Raw genomic sequence first — 22,886 nt, forward strand, 5'->3', positions numbered from 1 at the left:
CACACACACACACACACACACACACACACTGGGCTTTCCTCTGCCTTTGGCAAAACACACGCTGAATACCAGAAGCCCACGAGGCCAGAGATTCTGTGGACGAGCAGGGGACCAGGGCATATCCCTGCCAAGAGACACAGGACTTTTTAAACTCAAAATGAAATTTCAGGGGAAAGCCTAAGCGAAGCAGAGCCCGTGGGAGTCAGGCTGGCTCCAGAACCGGCACCTGGTCTGCAGGAGCAAATTCCTGGGTAGCAAACCAGGGCAGGGGCTTCAGCCCTCCACGGCCTGAAAGGGCCTCTAACTTAAGTCCATCGTTCCTAGTGGGTTCAAGATATAGATAAGGTCTCAGGGGCTTAAACCCCTCTGCTCCTCACACAGGCTAAAGGCAGTGGGTTTGGGGGATTCGGTGTCACATCCCAGACTTAGCGCCTCCAGGGAGCCCAGCAGATGGTTGCAAATGACGAGTCTGCAGGAGCCAGCAGATGTGATGCGTGAGGAGCAGAGGGTGCCAGGAGCAGGAGCAGCCATGGGTCCCCTTAGCTGCCACCTCCCTCTGCTCCACGCAGCCCCTGACAGCTGTGAGCCAATGGGGCCACCTGGCTGGGTCAGAACACACAGCAAAGCCAACCAAAGAATTTCCTGGGCCCAAGGAGTGGAAGAGGGGCCAGGAAGCCCCAGGCAGGGTGGAAAGACCTGTGAGGTGTGGCAGAAATAGCACGTGACTGATGGGATACAGTGCTTTGCTGTGTGACCTCAGGCAAGTAGCTCAACTTCCCTGAGTCTGTTTCCTTGGGTGTAAACCAGAGACAATAGCACCTCCTCAAAGAGCTGTCAAAAGAATTAAATGAACCAAGAGATGTGAAAGTATTTAGCAGGGAATGGAATTCTGTGCATGATTCAATGAAGGTTAGTTGAGTAGAAATAAACACAAATTTGAGTTCTTTCCAAGTTAGCTTTCCAGCTGGTTGGGCCGAACTGAGGAGATGGCGGAAATATGCTGGAATATTCATTCAAGCTAGTGTTGACTGAGACAGATCCTGTGCTAACCCCTCGCGTGGATTATTCCATTTGATTCTCGGAAGAATTCCACAAAGTGGATGCTATTTATCCCCATTTTTCAGATGAAGAAAGTGAGCCATAAAGAGGATGAGAAGCATGCCTGAGGTCCCACAGCTAATGAGGTAGAGTTACAATTTGAATCCAGAGCCCATGCTCTGCATTAACACTGCACTCAGCTCTGTGATTAAATCCCAGCTCTCCCCCTCCCTGGACCGGGAGCAAGTGTCTTAGCCTGAACCTCAGCTTCCTGATCTGAAAAGGGGGATAATAGTAAACCCACTCTGTGGGCTGTTGAGAGGATTAAATGGGATAATATGCCTGAAAGGGACTGGTATGCAGCAGGTGCTCAATAAGTGCTGGGACTGGTATGCAGCAGGTGCTCAATAAATGTTCCAAGAATTGCCAGGGCTGGGCTAGGGGAGGCTGCCCCAGAGTGGGGACTCCACTTCTTAGGGGTTGGTATGCCATTTGTACACTCATTATACAGGCACACCTTGTTATTGCATTTTGAAGATACTGCTTTTTTTTACAAATTAAAGATTTGTGGCAATCTTGCATTGTCAGACGATGGTTAGCATTTTTTAGCAATAAAGTATTTTTAATTAAGGTATGCACATTGTCTTTTAGACATAATGCTGTTGCACACTTAATAGACTACAGTATTGTGTAAACATAACTTTTCTATGCACTGGGAAACCAAACAATTGGTGTGACTTGCTTTATTGCGATATTTGCTTCATTGCGGTGGCCTGGAACTGAACCCGCAATATCTCTGAGGTCTACCTGCACTCAGGCCATGGCAGCCACGAAGAGTTTTATCTCAGGGCCTCAGTTTTCTTATCTGCAAAACGGAGCAGGTGAGGCCAGCTCTCTGAGGCCTTCCCACCTGACAGCCCATGTGCGATGGTTAGACTCCTGTCTTGGAACTAGAAGGGTAACAAGAAGGAAGCAGCATTAGATGCATGAGTCATAAGGGCTTTGGAGGATGACAGGTGTCACCCCATGTGGTATGACGGCCCTTTCTCCCTCCCAGCCCCACCCAGACAACACTTACCTCATCCTTTCCTTTCATTAGATTTTAGTCCTTCCCTAGTCGCGGGGATTCTTTTTCTATTTTAATAGCTCGCATCAAGGCAGCAAGTGGAATGGTAAAGCACAAGGACTCTGCAGCCCACCTGCCCAGGTTCCAACCCAGCTCCACCATCGCAACCCATATGGCCTTGGGCAAGTTAACTTAACCTCTCTGGGCCTCAGTTTCCCCACTCGTCACATAGTTTAACGACAGCACAAACTCACAGAGTTGTTGGGGGAATCAGCTGGGTCTGACACATTGCCAAAACAGAAATAAGTTTTTGGTATTATTATTATTTATTTTAAAGCACCTCGGAAAAAAATAACATGGCACACTAAAACCGTGGATTGACAGATCTCATTGCTCAGGATGGGGAGAAAAAATAATTCGACTTTGTAAGTGAATCAATGTAAAGAGAAATAGTAAAGTGAATAATAATATGGGGGTGCAGTATACAGCCCAAATCGGGAAGGCAGTGCAAAATGAAAATTCAGGGGACTTCCCTGGTGGCACAGTGGTTAAGAATCCGCCCGCCCATGCAGGGGACACGGGTTCGAGCCCTGCTCCGGGAAAATCCCACATGCCGCGGAGCAACTAAGCCCGTGCGCCACAACTACTGAGCCTGCGCTCTAGAGCCCCCGAGCCACAACTAATGAAGTCCACGCGCCTAGAGCCCGTGCTCCGCAACAAGAGAAGCCACCGCAGTGAGAAGCCCGTGCACCGCAACGAAGAGTAGCCCCCGCTCCCCGCAACTAGAGAAAGCCCGCGCACTGCAACGAAGACCCAACGCAGCCAAATAAATTAATTAATTAATTAATTAAATTTTAAAAAAAGAAGAAAATGCAGGGCCTCTTGTTGAAAAAATTATTAAGAATTTCAAGACAGATTTTGACTTCGCGGCCTTGGGTTCCGGCTGCCTGCTACCTGCAGTCTACGCCGTGCGGTCACGTCTGTGCTGACTCCACTGCCGCTGAGGGGCCTGACAGGCCCGGCCCGGCGGCTCCCCGTGCCGCGGGCCCAGATCCATTCCAAGCCGCCGCGGGAGCAGCTCAGAACCATGGATATCGCCATTGGGCTCACCTCCTGCTTCCTGTGTTTCCTCCTGCCGTCGGGCTGGGTCCAGTCACACCCGGAGACCTACAAGAAGCGGGAGAGACAGTAGCTGTCCTCTCCCTCACCCTGTGACCTGACTACCCCGGCCTGTCCTGACTATGTCTGCTGCATTCCTGGCCGGCCTCCCCGGGATCATGTCCTTCAGTTACAGTGACCTCTTCTGCAATCATGACCTCTTCATTTCTCCATGTTGACATCCTGGGACCACATGTATCCATTTAGAAGGCCCTGCTCTGTAGGGCCTCCCTTGTAACAATAAAGTCTATTTAAACCCTGCTTCAGAGGGAATTCCCTGGTGGTCCAGTGGTTAGGACTCCGCTCTTTCACTGCTGAGGGTGTGGGTTTGATCCCTGGTCAGGGAACTAAGATCCTGCAAGCTGTGTGGCGTGGCCAAAAAGTAAACAAATAAATAAACCCTGCTTCAGGAACTCAAAAAAAAAAGAATTTCAAGACAGTTACAGTATAGCATTAAACCAAATGGAGGGCCCTTCCATGCACAGAACCCTATGCGACTATAAGGTCACGTGCCCACGAAGCTGGCCCTGGTTCTACACCTTGGCAAGGATGTGGGCTACATGGATGTATGCATTTCTTGAAACTCACTGAACTGTACATTTAAAATCTGTGCCTTTCACTCTTTGTATATTATATAAATGAAATTATATCAATTAAAAAAGAAACATGACAAAATAGGGTTATAAATTCCCTGCTCATCACAGGCAGTGCAGTTCAGTAATGAGGTGCAGGTATAGACTTGTATGTTGAATGTTGTCTTCTTTTAACCCAGTCTGTGTATCCCCGGCCCCTGCCTACAGCCGTACAGGATGTGCACTGCCCAACCCAATGCCACTCACGTAGATGAATCATGACCCCCAGAGTTGCACAGTGGGTAACCTACACAACTGTACCTGGTGGCCTTGATTGTATAACTTCATTTGAGGGACTCATCATTTGTCTAAAGTGAAGGCCCTGTGTGAATGCAAAGCCTGGGCCAAATGGAAGGGTCTTATGGCAAATTCCATCCCAAGGCCTCCCATCCAGGCAGAGATCCAGAAGGAAACCAGCCCATGCAAAGACTTTCCTAGAATGTGCAAAGGAGCGATCCTTCAAATTCCTCCACCCCCGTGCAGTTCAGCAAGCCCTATTTCCCCAATGCTGCTGAAACCTCTGCTCAGAGGGGCAAAGAGCTGGATTTAAGCATCCGAGGTAATTTCTCACACCAAAGTATGATAAGACCGAAGAGTCATTTCGAAATGTTAATTACCACTGTTTACACTTAACAGAGTCTTCTCACCATGGAGAAACTGTTTCCAATTATGAAACATGAAAGCTGGTCACCGTTTGGGGTTAATATGACAATCTCTGAGAGAGCGAACAGGCGAGACTACCCAGACACCTAATTACCTAGAAAGATAATCTTGAATAATTGGAATTAGAGCAACTAAAGCAATTATTGGATGTTGTGATCTCCGGGAGCAGTCCTCCACCGGCACGGGGGTTTAATCACTTTTAATAAGAGCACGTAATTAGAGGAATCCAGAATTTCAGAACTAAAGTGGCAGAACCAGCACTTCAGAATGAGGGAGGTGGGAGGACCATGTGTGATGCTAGAGAAAATGAGGCTGGAGGGATGGGTGGGAAGGAAGGGTGAGATGAGAAAGGATGGGTGGTGTTGGCAGGGTGGGCAGGATGCTGATTAAAAGCCCTCAGGATCCTGGCAGGTGAGTCTGACTCTAACCTAAATTTGCTGTGTGACTTTGAGCAAGGCACTTAACCTCTCGGGGCTACACCTTCCTTCCACTCTTCAGTCATTCAGCAAGTGTCTATTGCACCTCTGTCACGTGCCTGGCACAAGGATACTGGGTCTCACATCTTTGCACATGTCATTCATTCTACCAGGAATGACACACCCCCACCGCCGTGCCCCTTATGCAGTAGAAGGAATGCCACTCATCCTTCAGGACCCTCCCCACATGGAACCCTCCACACAGCCTTCCTATACTGCCATCTTTCCTTCCACAGGCCTCTGGGCATCCCCATGGGTCCCTGATTCACAGACGTGACTCTCCACCTCCTTGTGTGTCTCCCCCACTAGAAGGCGCCTCAAGATCGGAAGCTGTGAGGCGTTCTCCTCACTGACCCAGCTCCTGGCACACAGCCTGGCACGGAGGGATGCTGCCCACTAGCCTGAGGGAAGGTGGACAAAGGTCCCTGCAGCCCTTCCCCGAAAACAAGGCTGCAGCCTGCCCTGCTTCCAAGAATGAAATGGCTCCAGGTGAGGTGGCTGTGTTGTGAGTTTATTGAGAATGGCCAGGAAATGATCTCCTTCTGTAGGAGGATTCCAGAGCTCTGCTGCCTCCAAAGAAGGACCAGGGCCATTCAGACAAACGACGGTTCCCACCCACGGTCAGAGGGCTGCAAAAACTAGCTCAATGTTGTCTGGGAATGGCAGGTGAGAGGGAAAAATGGACGTGTGGACCACTCGGGCCAGTCTCTTGCCTCTTTGTGTCCTGAATTGTCTGTCTTGTTGGGATGAAAGAATCAGAGTTCCCTTTTTGTCAGGCCCTGGACCACAGGCATGTACTCGGTGACTTGGGAGCCCAGAGCGGGCATAACTAACTCAGCCTGGGGACCAGAGAGGACTTCGCAGAGGCAGGACCTTTGGGTTGGCAGGTGAAGGTGACAGTGAGTCCCCCAAGCAGCCAGGGCGAAAAGATCACCCAGGATTAATGCACAGGCACAAGGATGCACCAGTGACTCGGTGTGTTCAGGCTGCAGCCAGCAGGCTGACCTGCTTGCAGTTCGATGTCAGAGTCTGGGCAGCTGTGGAAGCTGGTTCCCCTCTCCCTTCCCTGTTCGGCATGTTCTGATCTATGCACCTTTCAGTTCTATGACATAAATCAATAAAATGCACTAAATAAATTAAGTGAGCAGCAGAATTGTAAATCGATTTCAGACGGAGAACAGAGAGGCTGAGGGAACCAACAAGAGACTATTATAGGAACTCAGTTGAGAAATGACTCACGCAAGACTAGGGATTGTGGCCACGGAGCCACCACATTGTTGCATATCCCTGAAATATTGAACAAATGAAACCTACAATCTTAGGAGATCGTTTCACAAAAATTGCCAGCTGGTAGCTGCCCAAAATCCCAGCTCCCTGAGAAAGAGGGGCAGGGAGCCGGGATGGCTTAAAACACAGCTCAGCCCAGGCGGGACAGAGGAGACCACGGCTTCCAGAGTCGGGATCCAGATTTCCAAACCCAAATGGGACACCCAGTATCTACAACATGACCCCTGTTCCTTCCTTCCTTCTTTCCTTCATTCAACAGAACTTTATTAAATTCTTGTTGCGTGCCAACCCCATCTGGGGCACGGGAGCCACTGGAAAGACAAGATCCAGTGCCTGTCCTCAGGGAGTGTCCAGTCTGGTGGAGGAGATCATCTCAAGGCTGTGTGATGGGTGCTAATAGGACCAGTCACCGTGAGTACTTCTGGGGTCCGAGGTGCCTTTTCAGAAGAGGTCATGTCTTAACTGGGTTTTGAAGGATAAACAGAAGTTGTCATGGCAAACAAGAGGTGGTAAAGGCAGGTCAGGCAGAGGGAAGAGAATATGCAAAGGCACAGAGGCATGAGATATGATGGAGAGTTTGGGGGGAAATGTATGCAAGTAAGGAGGCGGGGCTGGAGCACAAGGTCCACATGAGGGATTACAGAAGGTGGAGTGGAAAAGGCGGACACACACTAGATCACGATGGGCCACGAGTGCCGTGTTACATGGTGTATGTTTAGGAGCCAGGAAAGGCTTTTAAGCAGGAGGCTGATGGAGCTGGATTTCCAGTTTAGAAAGATAATTTAGAATTCAGTGCGGGAAATTTTTGTTTTACTTTTTATGGAAGTATCACATATACAGAAAAGGGCATTGATCACAAACGTACAGCTTGATGAACTTTCATAAACTGAACACATCGTGTAACTAGCACCCGGCTTAAGAAACATAACATCGCCAGCTGCCAGAGCCCTCCACTGGCTCCCTTTCAGTCACACTCGCTCTTCAAGGGTAACCCCTGTCCTGACTTCTGACGGCACAGATCCGTTTTGCCTGATTTCCAGTTTTATACAAATGGAATCACATACTGTGTATTCTTTTGAATCTGGCTTCGTTTGCCCAACATCCATACCGCTGAGAGAAGTTGGAGACTGCACAGTACTCCACGGTGTGTGTTGATGGGCATTGAGGAATCACAGTGATTTACCAGTACAGCCTTGTTGGCAAATATGAATCAGGACAAGTTCAATTCCTTCCCTCCTTCCTTCCTTCCTTCATTCTTCATTCATTCATTCACAGTGAGAACCCATCCACCTGTGAGGGGAAGCTCCAACCTGGGATTTAGAAACTGGGAATTTTCCCCATACCACACCTTGACAAATGACTTGGGACAGATCTTTACTGGGGGGTCCAGTTAACATAACAAAGGGCAGAAAACCCAAAAATCCTCATGGACCCCCCCACCCCTGCCCCAAGGCAGGATCTAAGGTGGCAGCCATCACGTCCCCAGCCTTTTGCACTGGAGGGTGGCCTCCTTGTTCCTCGGCTGGAGCCCTCCCACGATGCCTGATAACCATTTCCGTAGCTCTCTCCCACTCCTGTAGGGCAGGGACCTTCACCTCATTCGTCCTTGCATTGCCCCCCATACCTAGCCCAGAACTTGGATCATAGTAGGTGCTCAGGAAATATGTGTTGAATTGGAAGGCATGTGTGCAGATGGCTGGCACGCAGAGTCTGCTCAATTGATTGTTTGGGGAAGGAATGAATTACCTCCCTCAAATATTTTGGTTACTTTTGGAAAAATAAATAAGTCACTTTGGGATGACAATGACCAGAGAAGACCTTGATAAGCAAATTAAGCACATACACCCAGAAATCCAGCTGGGCCAGTTCCAGCACAGCCAGCTGCCAATCATCCTTAAGGCCTGTGGTGAGGCCCAGGTGTGGCACATTAGACTATCACTCAGCAAATATTCATTCCCACTCCACCCTCCATGTGGGTTGTGTATTTCTTGCCCCATTGATGTTGGATGCAACCCCATGACTTGCTTTAGCCAATAGGATGTTAGCAGATAGGATGTAAGCAAAGGTTTTAAATGTGCTTGTGCATGGGACTCCCCCAGCGGTCCAGTGGTTAAGACTCCACCCTCCATGGCAGGGGTCATGGGTGCAATCCCTGGTCGGGGTACTAAGATCCTGCATGCTGCACAGTTCAGCCAAAAAAAAATAAATGAATAATTTTTTTTTTTTAATGTACTTGTTCAGTTAGCCACCTTGCATTTCTGTCCCCTCTATTTGGCCCCCAAAAAGAATACACATGGAGCGGACTTGAGCCCAGTCTGCAGCCTGGAACCAAGACAGCCTACATCAGCTAAACCTAAGTCAACCCACAGACATGCAAGCAAAAAAATACATGCCGGGTGCCGCTGAGTTTGGGGATGGCTTGTTACATAGCATTATAGTGACTATTGCTGACCAATACACTAGGTTTGAAAAGTATCCAGTTGGTCACAATTATTTGGTAGGAGAATCTGGCCCCAGGGGATAAGAGGCTGATTTGGAGAGACAAGGGAAACCTTGAAGAGGAAGATTAGGAAGCATAAGAAGCTCTTCCTCTGCATTTTCAGTATCAAGTTCACAATACACAGACGTTGCTGTTTATCTGCATTTGCACATTTCATCTTCACAGGCTGCTCAAGCATCTTTAATCCATTCCTCCTCCTCTGCCTCTCACAGCCTGCTGGGCAGATCTTTGTCACAGAACTTATTACTCTGCTCTGCCAGTAGGGCTCCAGTGCTGGGCTGGGCCCTGGAGGCCCAGAGGTAAATAAGAAACCACTGCTCGGAGGGCCCCATTCTTGTGAGGGAGAAAGATATGTGTACAGGTTACTATTATTCAGCTGTGATACAAGATTCTCAAAGTGTACTGGGGACATAATCTGAATGTCCAGTGATAGGGCTTGGTTAAATAAATTGTCTCTATGTGATGGGCTATTATACAATTGTTCCAAAAGATGAGTGAGTTCTATGTATTGATATAAAAAGCAATCTATGATTTTATACAGGTGTATAAGTATATATGTGTATATAAGCATGTGTGTGTATTTATCTATCTACCTATCTATCTTTCATCCTTCTAACTTTCTTCAGGGACTAATAAACCAAACCATTACCAGTGAATATCTAAGGGTGGGCTTATAAGAGACTTTCATTTCTCATTTACACATTTAAACATTGTTATAATTTTTATAACAAGAGTGTATACAGTTAAAAATCAATGTTCATTTTTCATTAATTCAACAGTGCCAGGCATTGCTTTGGGCCCTGGGGATACAGTGAGTCACAAACAAGACAAAAATCCCTGCCCTCATGGAGCTGACGGTCTTTTAGGGGAGACCATCGTTAATCAAAGAAGCACTGAGTACATTTCATATGTGATGTAAAGACAACTAAACATTGAACAGAGTAGAGAAGGACTTGGCAAGAGGAAGGGCTGCTCTAAGGATGTTCAAGGAAGGCTGCCCTGAAGATGTGACGTTTGAGTGATGAGAAGGGACCAGCTGTGCAGAGAGCTGAGAGAACAGTGTTCCAGGAGCAGGAAACAGCAAGTGCCAAGGCACACACCAGCTTGGCTGACTCAAGGAACAGTAAAGATTTTGGAGACCTGAAGTATGGTGAGGGAGGGGAGATTACAGGAGATGAGGTCCCGGATGTACAGGGCCAGATCCCCCAGACCTTACAAGCCAAGATGAGGACACTGACTTTTACTCTGAACGAGATGGGAGCCAAGGGAGTATTTTAAACAGGGAGCCACATGAGATGATTTATGCTTTAAAAGGATCATTCTGGCTACCAGTGAAGCAGGGGTCAAAAATGGAAGGACATAACCAGTTAAGAGACTGTGGCAGGAATCTAGATGAAAAATGGTTGTGGCTTAGGCTAGTTTAAAATGAAAAGATATTTCCCACGTGAAGCACAAAGCTAGAATGATCAGGAGAACTAACAAAAATATGCCATGGTAAAAACACTGATGACAGACACATTTTGCCACGGGAGAGGGTAGGGAGGAAAGGACAGAGGGTATTGGAGAAAATGGCAAAGACGGGGCCCATTTCAGAAGGGCCTCAATTACTCTCACACACACACACACAAACACACACACACACACACACACACACACAGAGGCTCAGAAGGCCTAGCTTTTCAGCAGAAGAACCAAGCATTTAAGAGCCAGACAGCTCAGTTTTAAATCCCAGCATCCTAACTGTGTGACTTTGGGCAAGTCAATTAACTCTCTAGGCCTCAGTCTCCTCATCTGTAAAATGGGGATTAAATGAGCCACCAGGTATAAAGTTCTCAGAACAGCGCCTGGCACGTGGTAAGCACCTCATGAAAGCCAGTTTGTGTTAGTGTCACCTAACACTAATTATTATGATCGGATTTTGCAGAGCAGGAAGGAAGTCACAGCGGGAGCGGGTGCAGCCAGAATCTGGGAGAAGAGTGTTCTTTGGGAGAGAACACGCCTGGGCTCCAACATCGGCCCGGACTCCCTGTGTGACCCTGAACCAGTCCCCCTCTCTCTGCAGCCTGGGCTCCTCATCTGTGAAACAGACAGTGTGGAGAGGACTCGGCGAGCACACGGAGGGGTCCGGGGACACCAGGCTCCTGCAGGTGCCCCTGGGAGGGCTGGGCCTCCCGGGAGATTCGGGAACAGGCCACAGAGCTGCCTGACCAAACCCCGCCGCCCCAAAGGTGAGCCTAAGTGCTTGAGAGGCAGTGAGTCCATGAAAACTGGTCTGCAAAGCCAGCCCACTCAGGCTTCTTATAAACATTTTTATACACACAGCTAGGTCTTTGGCGTGGCCACCAAGCCCTGAAAGTAAAATCACGAGGCCAGTAAAACACAAAGATACAACCCCTCTGGGGCCTCGGTCCTCATACACGAGGCAGGAATAAGCCACTAGCAAGAGGCACGAGCAACCCACGTGCCACTGTATGTGGACACACACACGCATGTACACATATCCACACGCTCATATGTGCACACATGTGTACATGCCTCCGTGCCCACACTCACCCACGAGTGTGCATGCAGGCACACACATGAGACCCATGTGCACACTCTCAAAGGAGCACCTGCCCATGCATGCATACCTTTACCCTCAACCAGACATGCACACACATTTACATGTGCACACACGGGCCCAGCTTCCTGGAAGCCAGATTTGGAGCAGAGGTGACCCAGGAACTCCAAGGCCTTGGGGATTATGGGATGATCATCATAGAGGTTGCCTACAGGTATTGGCTTCTCAGATGCAGTACAACAGAGGGGTACGGAGCATGGGCTCTGCTCCTTATGAGATGTGAGACGTGAGTGGCTTAATGTCTCTAGGGCTCAGTTTTCTCATCTGTCAAGTGGGGTGAGAATGTCAGCCCCTTCTTAGCAAGGTTGTGGGGAGGTTTCTCAGTTGATACATTTAAAGTGTTTGGCCCAGTGCCTAACACATTGTACCTGCTCAGTAAATATCAGCCATTTATTAGCAGCTGTAGTATTTTCTGAAGAACTCAGTTTGGCAGCTGTGGCCCAGGTTGCTCAGCTCGAAACTTCAGGGATGGCCACAAGTAGCCACTAAACAGGGTATCGTCACTGGGAAGCAGAGGAAACAGAGGAGGTAGTCCCTACTGCAAAAAGTTTGCTCAGAGGGGGAGCCCAGCCTCTTCCTGGACCCGAGAGCACTATGGGCTCCCTGTCACATGCCCCTCAGTCTCACCAGCTGCCACTTGGCTGGAGCTCTTCAAGGGGAGAGCGTCTGTGACACAGGAAAGTCACCAGCCTCAAAGACACGCAGCCCCCTTGCCTGTCCCACCTCTCCCAACACCCTGGAGGGGTCAGAGACAGGGCACTTCAGGCCCTTGAACCTCCTGACACTGCAGGGAAACTGCAAACTCAGCCCCACCAGCAGGGGGCGTGGGTGACCACACGTCCTGGATTTAAGAATTTCCCCTGAGCCTCGGCTCACCAAGGCCCCCCACGTCCGGACAGTTTAGGACTGAACTCTTGTCTCAGTTTCCCCACCCCAACTCCCAGGACCAGAGCCCTCTCCTAATCTCCAGGCTGTCTGAAGAGGCCTGCACACCTGTTCTCTCTTGGCAAGGGTTCTCCTTGGTGGCAGGGTAGGGAAGTAGGGAGGTAGCCATGCCCTACGCTCCTGTGGCAGCGCATCCTCCAGTATCCATTCTCCTGTTCTTTCATAATGATAAAACCCCTGCCTTTCAGCTGAGCACATGGTTGCCAGGATAAAGACCTCATTTCCCAGCCTCCCTTGCAGCTGTGATCAAGTTCTAGCCAAGGGGATATAAGCCCGTGTCATGAGGCAACTTTTGGGAACCTTACTGTTGACATGCAACCTTTGCCCTTTATTCTTTGCCTTTCCTCTATCCTGTTGCCTGGAGTGCAGATGTGACAGCTGTAGCTCTAGCCATCCTGTTAGTCCATGAGGACAAAGGCCATAGGGATGATGGAAAGGGTCCCCCGGGGCCGGGATCCTGAAGACTGCACGGAGCAGAGCCACCCCGGATTTGAAACTTTTAAAAGGAATAAATACATTTCTCCACTGAAGCCAGTTATTTGGGGTCGCCATTACTTGCAGTGAAACCTAATCCTGACTGCTCTGCACCCTACACAAGCTGCAGCCCGCTCCTAATCATCATATCTGAGCACCACCGGGCTCAGAATCTCTGCTGTCAAGCCCTGCACACCAACGGGTCCTTTCTGAATGGCAGTGTCCGATCAGGCTGGACCTCTCCACACCTGTGAGACGACAGAGACAGAACGTCTGGCTTCCCTCCCCCAAGGTCAAATCCTATACTTGGAAGCAATGCCAACACTGGTCTTGCCTGATCCCAACTTCCGCACACCCATCCTACCTCCCCCAAAGTCCCAGCACGCACTGGAAGTAAGGGAAGTGTAATGACCCTCAGAACCATCCCACTTCGGGGGCGGGGGGGACGGGGGAGGGCAAGATGATGTCCCTCCACCTGCCTCTCCCCCTGCACTAACCGCTCAAGGAACTCAGAGCTTTGCAACAGGATTCTGGCCCCTGGGGCACCATCACCCAGGGATGCTGAAGGACAGGATCACCCAGGGCTTCAGGAAGTGTCCCTGGAGAGGGCAAGGTTGGCACACTTGAAATGGGGCCACACCTACCTTTCTCTGATGCTGGGGCCAGGTCAATGAAGCTGCGGCATTTTTCACCTTTGAAAAAAAAAAAGAAAGAAAGGTTTTCAGAATGTGAAAGGAAGTGAGGGCTTCAGGCTTTCGCCTCTCGCCCTGTATGGATCTGGGGGTAGGGGGGCCCAAACATCTCTAACCCGAGCAGCATCTTTCTCTAACCCTAATTCCCAGAAAGCCAACGTCCTGAGGAATGTGGATGGCGAAGCCGCAAGTCCCCGTGATGCCTCCTTCCATCACCTCCCAGTCCAATTCATCCAGCCCTGTCACTCCCACCTCCTCAAAGCCCTCCTGCCCTTTCCACGGACTCCACCCCGTCCAGGCCCAGCAGGACGAGGGCAGAAGCCGTCACTGGGCTCACTGGACCTCCACTCTGGCCTCTGTCAGATCCACTCTCCACACTGCAGCTGGAGGGATATTTTCAAACCACGCAGCTCTGATTACATCACATGCACACACGCAAGTACACACACTCCTGCTCAAAACACTTTATCCCAAAATAAAGCCCAAATTCCTTCACATGGATCCAGGACTGGCCTCCACCGGCCTCTCCAACCACAACCCCTCCCCCTCTCTCAGCTCCTATACTCTTCGTGTTCCCTCCCCACACCCCCTGACTGGGAACACACTTCATCCCTATTAGAAGCTCTCATGGCACCATGGCCTTCTCCTAGGGGGCAGCTAGTCACCTTATAACTCTTATCATTTTGTGTGTGATTCTCAGATGGATGGTTCACAAACTGGAAGCCCCGTGAAGGCAGGTACCACATCTTCAATTCATCCCCAGCTCAGAAAATGGTACCTCCATCCTCCCAGATGCTCAGGCCAGAACCTTGATGTCATCCTTTGTTTCTCTCTTTCTCTCACACCTCCCCATCTGATCTGCAGCTCCAGCTTCCCAATATACTTAGAATCCAACTACTTTTCACCACCTCCTCTGGTCCCAGCCCCATCATCTCCCCCTGGATTACTGCAGTAGCCTCTGCATGGGTCTCCCTGTTTCTGCCCTTATCCACACAGTCACCAGAAGGGTCCTGTTATAACCTAAGATGGATTACGTCTCCTCTCAGAACTTTCCCACGGTTCTCAATTCACTCAGAGTCAGAACCTAAGTCCTTACCATAGCCTATAAGGCCCTGTGTGATCTGTGCCCCCATCACCTCCCTGACCTCATCTCCTACTGGCTTGCCCCTGGCTCACTCCACTCCCGCCACACTGGCCTCCTTGCTGATCCTTAAATGTGCCAGCCACATTCCTGCCTCAGGACCTTTGCACGTGCTGTTACTTCTCCCTTGATCATTCCTCCCCCAGATGGCTGAATGGTTTATCCTTCCTCTCCTTTACCACTTTCCCCAAGTTTTACCTTCTCAGGGAGGCCTTTCCTAACTAGTCTATTTAATATTCCAAACACCTTTTCCCTGACTCTCCCCATCTCTCTTCCCGCTGGACCCCTAGCACCTAGAACAGTGCCTGGTACATAGAGAGTGCTCAATAAATATTTGTTGAAGGGGTATATGAATGAGTAAGTGAATGAATGAACAAACGAATGCCTTCCACCCAAACCTTATGCCTATAAGAAACTTCAACTCTTCAGTCTTTCCTCCCAGCCTCCTTGATGCTAGGCCCTATGCTGGCCATCAAGGACGCAGTGAGAGCAAGATGTGACCCAGCCTTAAGGTCCTATCTCAGATGGGACACGTGCTCTATACTTTGCCACAGTCCCCATCACACCCTGTTGCTTTACCCCTAGACCTTAGACCTCACTGGTCCCTGAGACACTAGATTTGCTGACATTTAGGGTGAGCTTGCAACTCCTAGTTCAAGGATTTTACTGCTGAGCATAGTAGCAAGAGATAGATTTCACTGCTGAGCCCAACAAGGAGATAAGACTTCGAGTCCAAATGGAGTCAATGTAGGTTGGGGGATGAAAAGAATCTGGAAGCTTCCAGCATTCTCAATTCTTGTGTCTGCTTGAAGCTTCCTAAGTTTTCCTCTAAGAAGGTCACTTGAAGCCCGTTTGGGCTCCTGAACTTCCTTCCAGCCCCATATAAATGCAAAGGCAGATATCAGGGAGTGGTGAGAGATGAGGCTGAGAAGGAAGGCTGGGGCCAGATCACAAAGGGTCTTAAGTGCTGAGTTAAGGAGTGGATTCCTCTCTTATATATGTCACCCCTTCCAAAGAATCATGAGGCCACAGATGGATGGATGCCGCTCCTGTGATTCCATCGTGCTTGCTTCCTCCCCAGGCTCTATATTGAGATGTAGGACCCTCTCCTTCCTTTATAGAAAAGGCTCAGGGCCACTGAGTGATCAGCCAGGACCACACAGCAAGTCAGTGGTACTGAGGTTATAAAGAGATGTTTGCTGACCGCCAAGAACCAGAAGAGAGGATTTTTAAAAATGAGAATAGGTAGTGTGCTAAGAATGGATGGATTTTGAATGCATCACCTTAAACTTTCTTTATGTTATATTGTTTTCTCAGAGCTAGAGAGGGAAAATTTTAATGGCCAAATTCAGACCAGCAGCCAGGGCCCCATTAAGACTTTTGTGGACCCTAGGCTCTTTTGCCTTTGGGGTCTCTTCCTCAATAAAAACAAATTAAATTAAAAATTATATTTTACAAATGCATTGGTTAAAGATTAATATATTAACATTATATATTAAAAGTTTTCTTCACCTAAAAGGTTTTTTTCTTCTGATTCTGAAAGAAATTAAAACATTTTATTGGCTTTTGCTCTGACCTTGTACCCTGAAATCCTGCTGAATTCATTTATTAGTTCTGATAGTTTTTAGTGGATTCTTAGGATTTACTATATACAAGATCATGTAATCTACAAATAGATATAGTTTCACTTTTTCTTTTTAATCTCAATGTCATTTATTTCTTTTTCTTGTCTAATTGCTCTGGCCAAAACCTCCAGTATAATGTTGAATAGAAGTGGCAAGAGCAGGCATCCTTGTTCCTGATATGAAAGGGAAAGAATTCATTCTTGTACCACAAGTATGATGTTAACGGTACTCTTTTTCATAGATACTCTTTATCGGGTTGAGGAAGTTCTCTTCTATTTCTAGTTTGTTGAGTAGTTTTATTGTAAAAGTGTGTTTACTTTTTCTTTAATTCCACAACAACCTACAGTGTAGTTCTGAGAATCCCCATTTTAGAGACAAGCAAACTGAGGCTCTGAGATTTCAGTGACTTGCCCAAGACCACATAGCCAGTAAGTAATGGACTCAACCCAGTCCATAGACTCCAAACTCCATGCCCTAAAGTTTTTCCAGCTATCTATTCCCATTTGCAGCTAGCCATTCCCACTGTGCAGAGCTACTAGGTCCTAAAAGTAACTCTCTGAGAACATACCTCCATGCAGATAGGGAAAATCCACCAGGGACTAAATAAAATGGCTCTCACGCTTCTATTTCTGCTACACAGACAAGACCGAATAGAAGATGTTTGAGCAGAGATGGTCAAACTTGGCCCCCACTGCCTGTGCAGGGCAAAGCTGAGGTTTAAGGAAAAATCATAGTAATGACATAAGGACAACTGGATATTTCAATGGTCACCAAGTCTAATAACTAAAATCCAAACACAAAGAGATTCTTGGCTCAAGACCCTTAGTTCCATGATAAATGTTAGCTAACTATTTGTGAGAAAGATATCAAAGTGTACCATACTGGCTAATTGCTTTTAGAAGTGGCCCTTAAAACTTTAACATCTTTATCAGTTATTATTACGTTTATATGTTCAACAAGGGATTTCATTTGGGTATAAGACTGAAGAAAAGTGCACTTATCTCTTCAGACCAAAACTTGTCAATTACATCATGGAACTGTGGCCTGTTACCGCCACCTGATGGCAGCATACCTTCCTTGCACCGTGGAACTAGAAAGCTGGAAAGAATCTTTTTTTTTTTTTTAATAAATTTATTTATTTATTTTTGGCTGCGTTGGGTCTTCGCTGCTCCATGCAGGCTTTCTCTAGTTGCAGCGAGCGGGGGCTACTCTTCTTTGCAGTGCGCAGGCTTCTCATTGCGGTGGCTTCTCTTTGTTGTGGAGCACGGGTTAGAGGCATGCTGTTTCCAGTAGTTGGGGCACACAGGCTCACTAGTTGTGGCTCGCAGGCTCACTAGCTGTGGATCGCAGGCTCTAAAGCACAGGCTCAGTAGTTGTGGCACACAGGCCTAGTTGCTCTGTGGCATGTGGGATCTTCCCAGACCAGGGCTCGAACCTATGTCCCCTGCATTAGCAGGCGGATTCTTAATCACTGCGCCACCAGGGAAGTCCCTGGAAAGAATCTTAAAGGTCATCCAACGTAAGTGGTTCTCAGCCCTGGGGAGCCCAGGCCCCACACACAGACATTCTGGTTTAACTGGTCGGCAGGAGGCCTAAACATCAGTGGGTTTTCAAAGCCCCCAGGTGATTCCAGTCACAGCCAGGGTGAGATTCACATTCCAATCTGATTTGTAAAAACAACTATTTTCAACATTAGAAAAGCAATAGTAAGTCATTTTAGTGACAGCTGGTGCTATCGCATGGGACACTCCTTACAGCAACGGTGTTTATGGGGCAGGATAGCAGAGTGGCCAAGGCCTGAGCTCCGGAATCAGCAGAGGTGGGTTCAAATCCTGGCTCTGTCACTTCCCGTCACGTGAGTTCACAGTATTTCTGGACCTTGAGTTCCTCGTCTGTAAAATAGGCACAGCACCTACAGGGGTGTTATAAAGACTCAACGTGGGCAAAGAACTTAGACAGGATGCCTGGAACAGAGTGGGAACTTAGGAGATGGTGGCTCTCATCACCATCATAATCATCACCTGCCACACAGGGGTCAGAGGAAACATGGAACACCATGGGAAGAGAGACAAGACTGGTGCATGGACCACCATGGGGGTGGTGGTATGTGGCTGTAGAGCCAGACCTGCGTGGGTTCAGCCTGGCTCCATCACCTACTAGATATGTAACATCAACGTTAGCCTTTTGGTGCCTCAGTTTCCCTACCTATAAAAAGTGAAAAGCACTAATGCTAGTGTTTCTGTAGTGCTTATTACAGGGTGGATCTGTAGGGGTTGGTGCCAACCACCAGGTGACACAGCTAGGACAGATCAGCAGGCAGGAGTCCAGCCAAGTGGCAGCTGCAGGGATACATGGGTTCCCCTACGGCACTGCACCTTCCGTTGTCTCCCCCTAACCATTGGACATTGTCTGGTGACTGCCTCATTTTTGCCCCGTGAAGATGCCCTTTCTCCTATCACTCCCTCCCACTGATTCCCTCTGACCCAAAATGAGCTACCAAGATCAAGAGGATGAATGGGTGTCAGCCTCTCCTCCCCAGGAAGGAGAGTTCCCTAAAGATCCACTGTGTTCCCAGAGGCCCCCTGGAGGGTAACGCTGCCCCACTTCAGGGAGGGGCAGAGGAGGGAATTTGTGCAGGAGGAGGATAGAGCCAGCAGACCCCTGGGGAGAAGTTTTTGGGGGTCCATGAGCTACAGGACCTCCACAGCCCCCTACGGAGATGTCAGGACCTTCTAGGAAAACAGCCTGGGAAAGCTGGACTTTGGGGTCAGAGGTCACAGGTTTAACAAAAATCCTGCACCCCAGTGAGGGTCTCCGGGCCCCCATGGGCCCAGGAAGCCATCAGCAATGGGGAGAAGAGGGGCAGGAGAAGACCAGAGTTTCTCCCAAAAGTTCCGAAAACTTCACATCATCCCAGGGCTGTGAGGGAACCTTCATTATGTGAGGTCTGAATTTCTCACTATCCCAGAGAATGGACGTTCAGTCCCATTAGACCAGAGGAGTAAACTAATGGGAAGTACCTTGCCTGTAAGAAGGGAGCGTGCCGATTCAGACCCACCATAGCCTCGAAGGGAAACATCCTGCACAAGGTTCTCCATCACTGCATCTTGCTCCGAGGTCCGCAGTCAACAGATGGGACTTGGAACCCAGTCCCAATGCAAGGGTGGCCAATACATGAGATCTCAACACCCAGCAATGACTGGGGAAGCCTGTGGGGACTGGGTAACCTGGAGGAGGTGTGCCCTGTCTAAAGGAATATGAATGAACATCCTGGCCATCTGGACCAGTCAGGATCCCGGCAGGAAACAGATGGCACCCTGGAAAGGGCTCACCGAAGACTGCTGAGTGAAGGGCCTATTCATAGACGTGTGGACGGGGCGAGGGGTGAGCAACAGTGGGGAGCCCTCACCTCCTCCAGCCTGAAGGGGCTGGGGAGGGAAAGGAGGCTGCGAGAGATGATGCCACAGAGGAGGAACTGCCCCTTGGAGCTTAGCTGCACCGAAGCAAGCATCAAAATCAGAAATTCTGGGGCAGGGCCCGAGAGTCTGCATTTCTAACAAATTCCCAGGGATTGCTGATGCTGCTGGTCTGGGGACCACACTTTAGAACCAGTCCTTAGAGGAATGCAGTCACTGTCAAAACCTCAACAGGCCGAGAACGAGGCAGGGGAGGGGGAAACACCCCGACCTTTCTCCCTTTCTGCCCTCTGATTTCCTTCCTATGCCTCCCACTGGCCAGAACCAATAAGAAACCAGAGGACGCAGGAGTCCGGGCCATTGCATCTGCACAGGGCAGTCTCCCAAGGCCCAGGGGGCAGTGGACAGACGTGGAGGGGTGAACGGCGAACCACCAGCATGCCACCCTACCCCAGGTGGCCCTCACCCCTCCTCACCCATCACTCTCATCCTCTCACCCTGCATGCTTGTCTCTTTCATAGTCTTACCACGATTACTATCTGAAATGATCTTGTGTATGCATTTGTTCACGTGTTTATTATCTGTGTCCTCTACAGGATGTGTGTGGACTTCTCCTCTGTTGTGGGTTGTATTTACATGTAGGTATGCATAGGCTGTAGGCTTGACCACATTCTGGACCAGGCTGGAGGCTACACACAGTGATGCAACAGTGAAGATGAGATCTCTCTCTCTCTCTCTCTTTCTGAATCCTAGGAATCCAAATCACGTCAAGCAGTGATATTTGGGGATGTTTGAATTATTATTTTTTTTTAATATTTATTTGTTTATTTTTGGCTGCATCCGGTCTTAGTTGCGGCACGCGGGATCTTTTGTTTTGGCGCATGAGCGTCTCTCTAGTTGTGGTGCGCAGGCTCCAGAGCGAATGGGCTCTGTAGTTGTCGCACAGGGGCTCCAGAGTGCGTGGTCTCAGTAGTTGCAGCGTGCAGGCTTAGCTGCCCCATGGCATGTGGAATCTTAGTTCCTCCACGGCATGTGGAATCTTAGTTCCCCAACCAGGGATCAAACCTGAGTCCCCTGCATAGGAAGGAAGATTCTTAACCACTGGACCACCAGGGAAGTCCCATGTTTGAATTAATTTTGATCTCTAAAAATATACTTCTCTTTGGTTCCCAATATCAGTGTTTAGTATTCACGCACTTACATTCAATGAACATTTATTGAGCACCTACATGCCAGGCACCATTCAAGGTGCTGGGGGTGCAGCAGTGAACCAGAAGGCAAGCGCCCACCCTTGCGGAGCTGCTGTTCTAATATTAAAGTGTATGTATAGACCACTTGGAATCCTTGCACCAAAAGAGGGCGTTCCCCAGCTCATCTAAACAGTGCCCAGGTGCATATATCCAGACAAAACTCTAATTCAAAAGGATACATGCACCCTTATATTTATAGTAGCACTATTCACAATAGCCAAGGCATGGAAACAACCTAAATGTCCATCAACAGATGAATGGATAGAGAAGATGTGGTGCATATATACAATGAATACTACTCAGCCATAAAAAAGAATAAAATAATGCCATTTGTAGCAACATGGATGCAACTAGAGATTATCATACTAAGTGAAGTAAGTCAGAAAGAGAAAGACAAATGCCATGTGATATCACTTATATGTGGAATCTAAAATATGACACAAATGAACCTATCTATGAAACAGAAACAAGACTCATGGACATAGAGAACAGACTGGTGGTTGCCAAGGGGGAGGGGTTTGGGGGAGGGATGGAGTGGGAGTGTGGGGTTAGCAGATGTAAGCTATTATACATAGGATGGATAAACAACAAGGTCCTACTGTACAGCACAGAGAACTGTATCCAATATCCTATGATAAACCATAACGGAAAAGAATATTAAAAAAGAATGCGTATATATGTATAACTGAATCATCTTGCTGTACGGCAGAAATTAACACAACATTGTAAATCAACTATACATCAATTGAAAAATTAAAAATAAATACGTAAACAGTGCCCAGACAGCATCTCTGAGACAAACAGAAGCTCTGTGATCAGGTGTCTCATTCGCTGCTGTGTCCTCAAAGCCTGGGACACTAACAGGTGCTCCGGACATGATCGTGGAATGAGTAAATGAAGAGCATTTCACAGATTGCCTTTATTAAGGATTACACCAAAGGGGGGCGACTCTGCAGAACCCTACAGGTATGGCCAACACACCTGCAGGCAGAGGTGAGAATGAAAGTTGAGCTCCGGAGCGTCTCGGGGCCCATCTGAGAGGGAAGAGGCAAACAGAAAGTGTGTGTGTGGGGTCTTCACTACCCAGGGAAGAGCAGCCATGCCCAGCCTCACGTCTGCCACGACGCAGAGGAGCCCGGAGATCAGCCTGGGCGTGACGCCTTTGATGGTCGCCTTTCACCTCCTTTTCTGCTGCTTTGCGCCTGCTGATTCAGATTTACAACCTACCTTTTCCTACCTCTCCATCTCGACGTCTTCTCTCCCTCCATTTCCCCATGACTGACGCAGCCCCAGCCTTCAAACCCACCAGCTCCCCCACCGTGAAGCCTGCCTTGTTCACCAACCACCTGCCCCACCCCGAAGAGGTGTCTCCCCGCTCTGAATTCCCAGTGTTTTATCATGATATCTCCCATGATACGGTCACTTTCTACCTTGGGCACAGCTTGGCCCGTTTTGGCCCCCTTTGGGCTGTTAATAGCAGATCTACCCACCATCAGGTGGAAGCTTGAGTTTGTCATGTTGCGTAAGATCCAGGATCCAATGACCCAAGGAGAATCCAGGGCAAGCACCATGCTAAGAGCATGGCACACATCACAACTGTATGAGGTCAATATCCATCCCCACTTTACAGATGAGAAAACTGAGGCTCGCACAGGCAAAGCGACCTACCCAAGGTTACACAGCCAAGAAGTAGCAGAACCAGGAGCTGGACCCAGGTCTGTGTCTTTCCAAAGCTCTTTCCATCATGCAAGGGACTGACTTGTCCAGAGGGGGACAGGGACCCAGGACATTCCATGACCAGACCAGCTTGTTTAGACTCCAGCAAATCAACACTGTCTCTGAAATATCTTTTTTTTTTTAACATTTTATTACGGGAAGTTCCCATCTTTTACAAAAGCAGAGA

General features: G+C 48.7%; 1 protein-coding gene across 2 annotated transcripts in view; it reads right to left on the reverse strand.

Annotated features, from left to right (window-relative positions):
• The window catches only part of GSG1L (GSG1 like), a 210,404-nt gene that overhangs the window by 125,583 nt on the left and 61,935 nt on the right, over positions 1 to 22,886 (reverse strand). For both annotated transcript variants that reach the window (XM_061209312.1, XM_061209311.1), the window contains exon 2: positions 13,504 to 13,551. In XM_061209312.1, the coding sequence (XP_061065295.1) occupies positions 13,504 to 13,551 (48 nt within the window). The remainder of the gene's footprint in view (positions 1 to 13,503; positions 13,552 to 22,886) is intronic.

Source organism: Eubalaena glacialis, chromosome 13 (assembly GCF_028564815.1).
Source record: "Eubalaena glacialis isolate mEubGla1 chromosome 13, mEubGla1.1.hap2.+ XY, whole genome shotgun sequence".
Lineage (NCBI taxonomy): Eukaryota > Metazoa > Chordata > Mammalia > Artiodactyla > Balaenidae > Eubalaena > Eubalaena glacialis.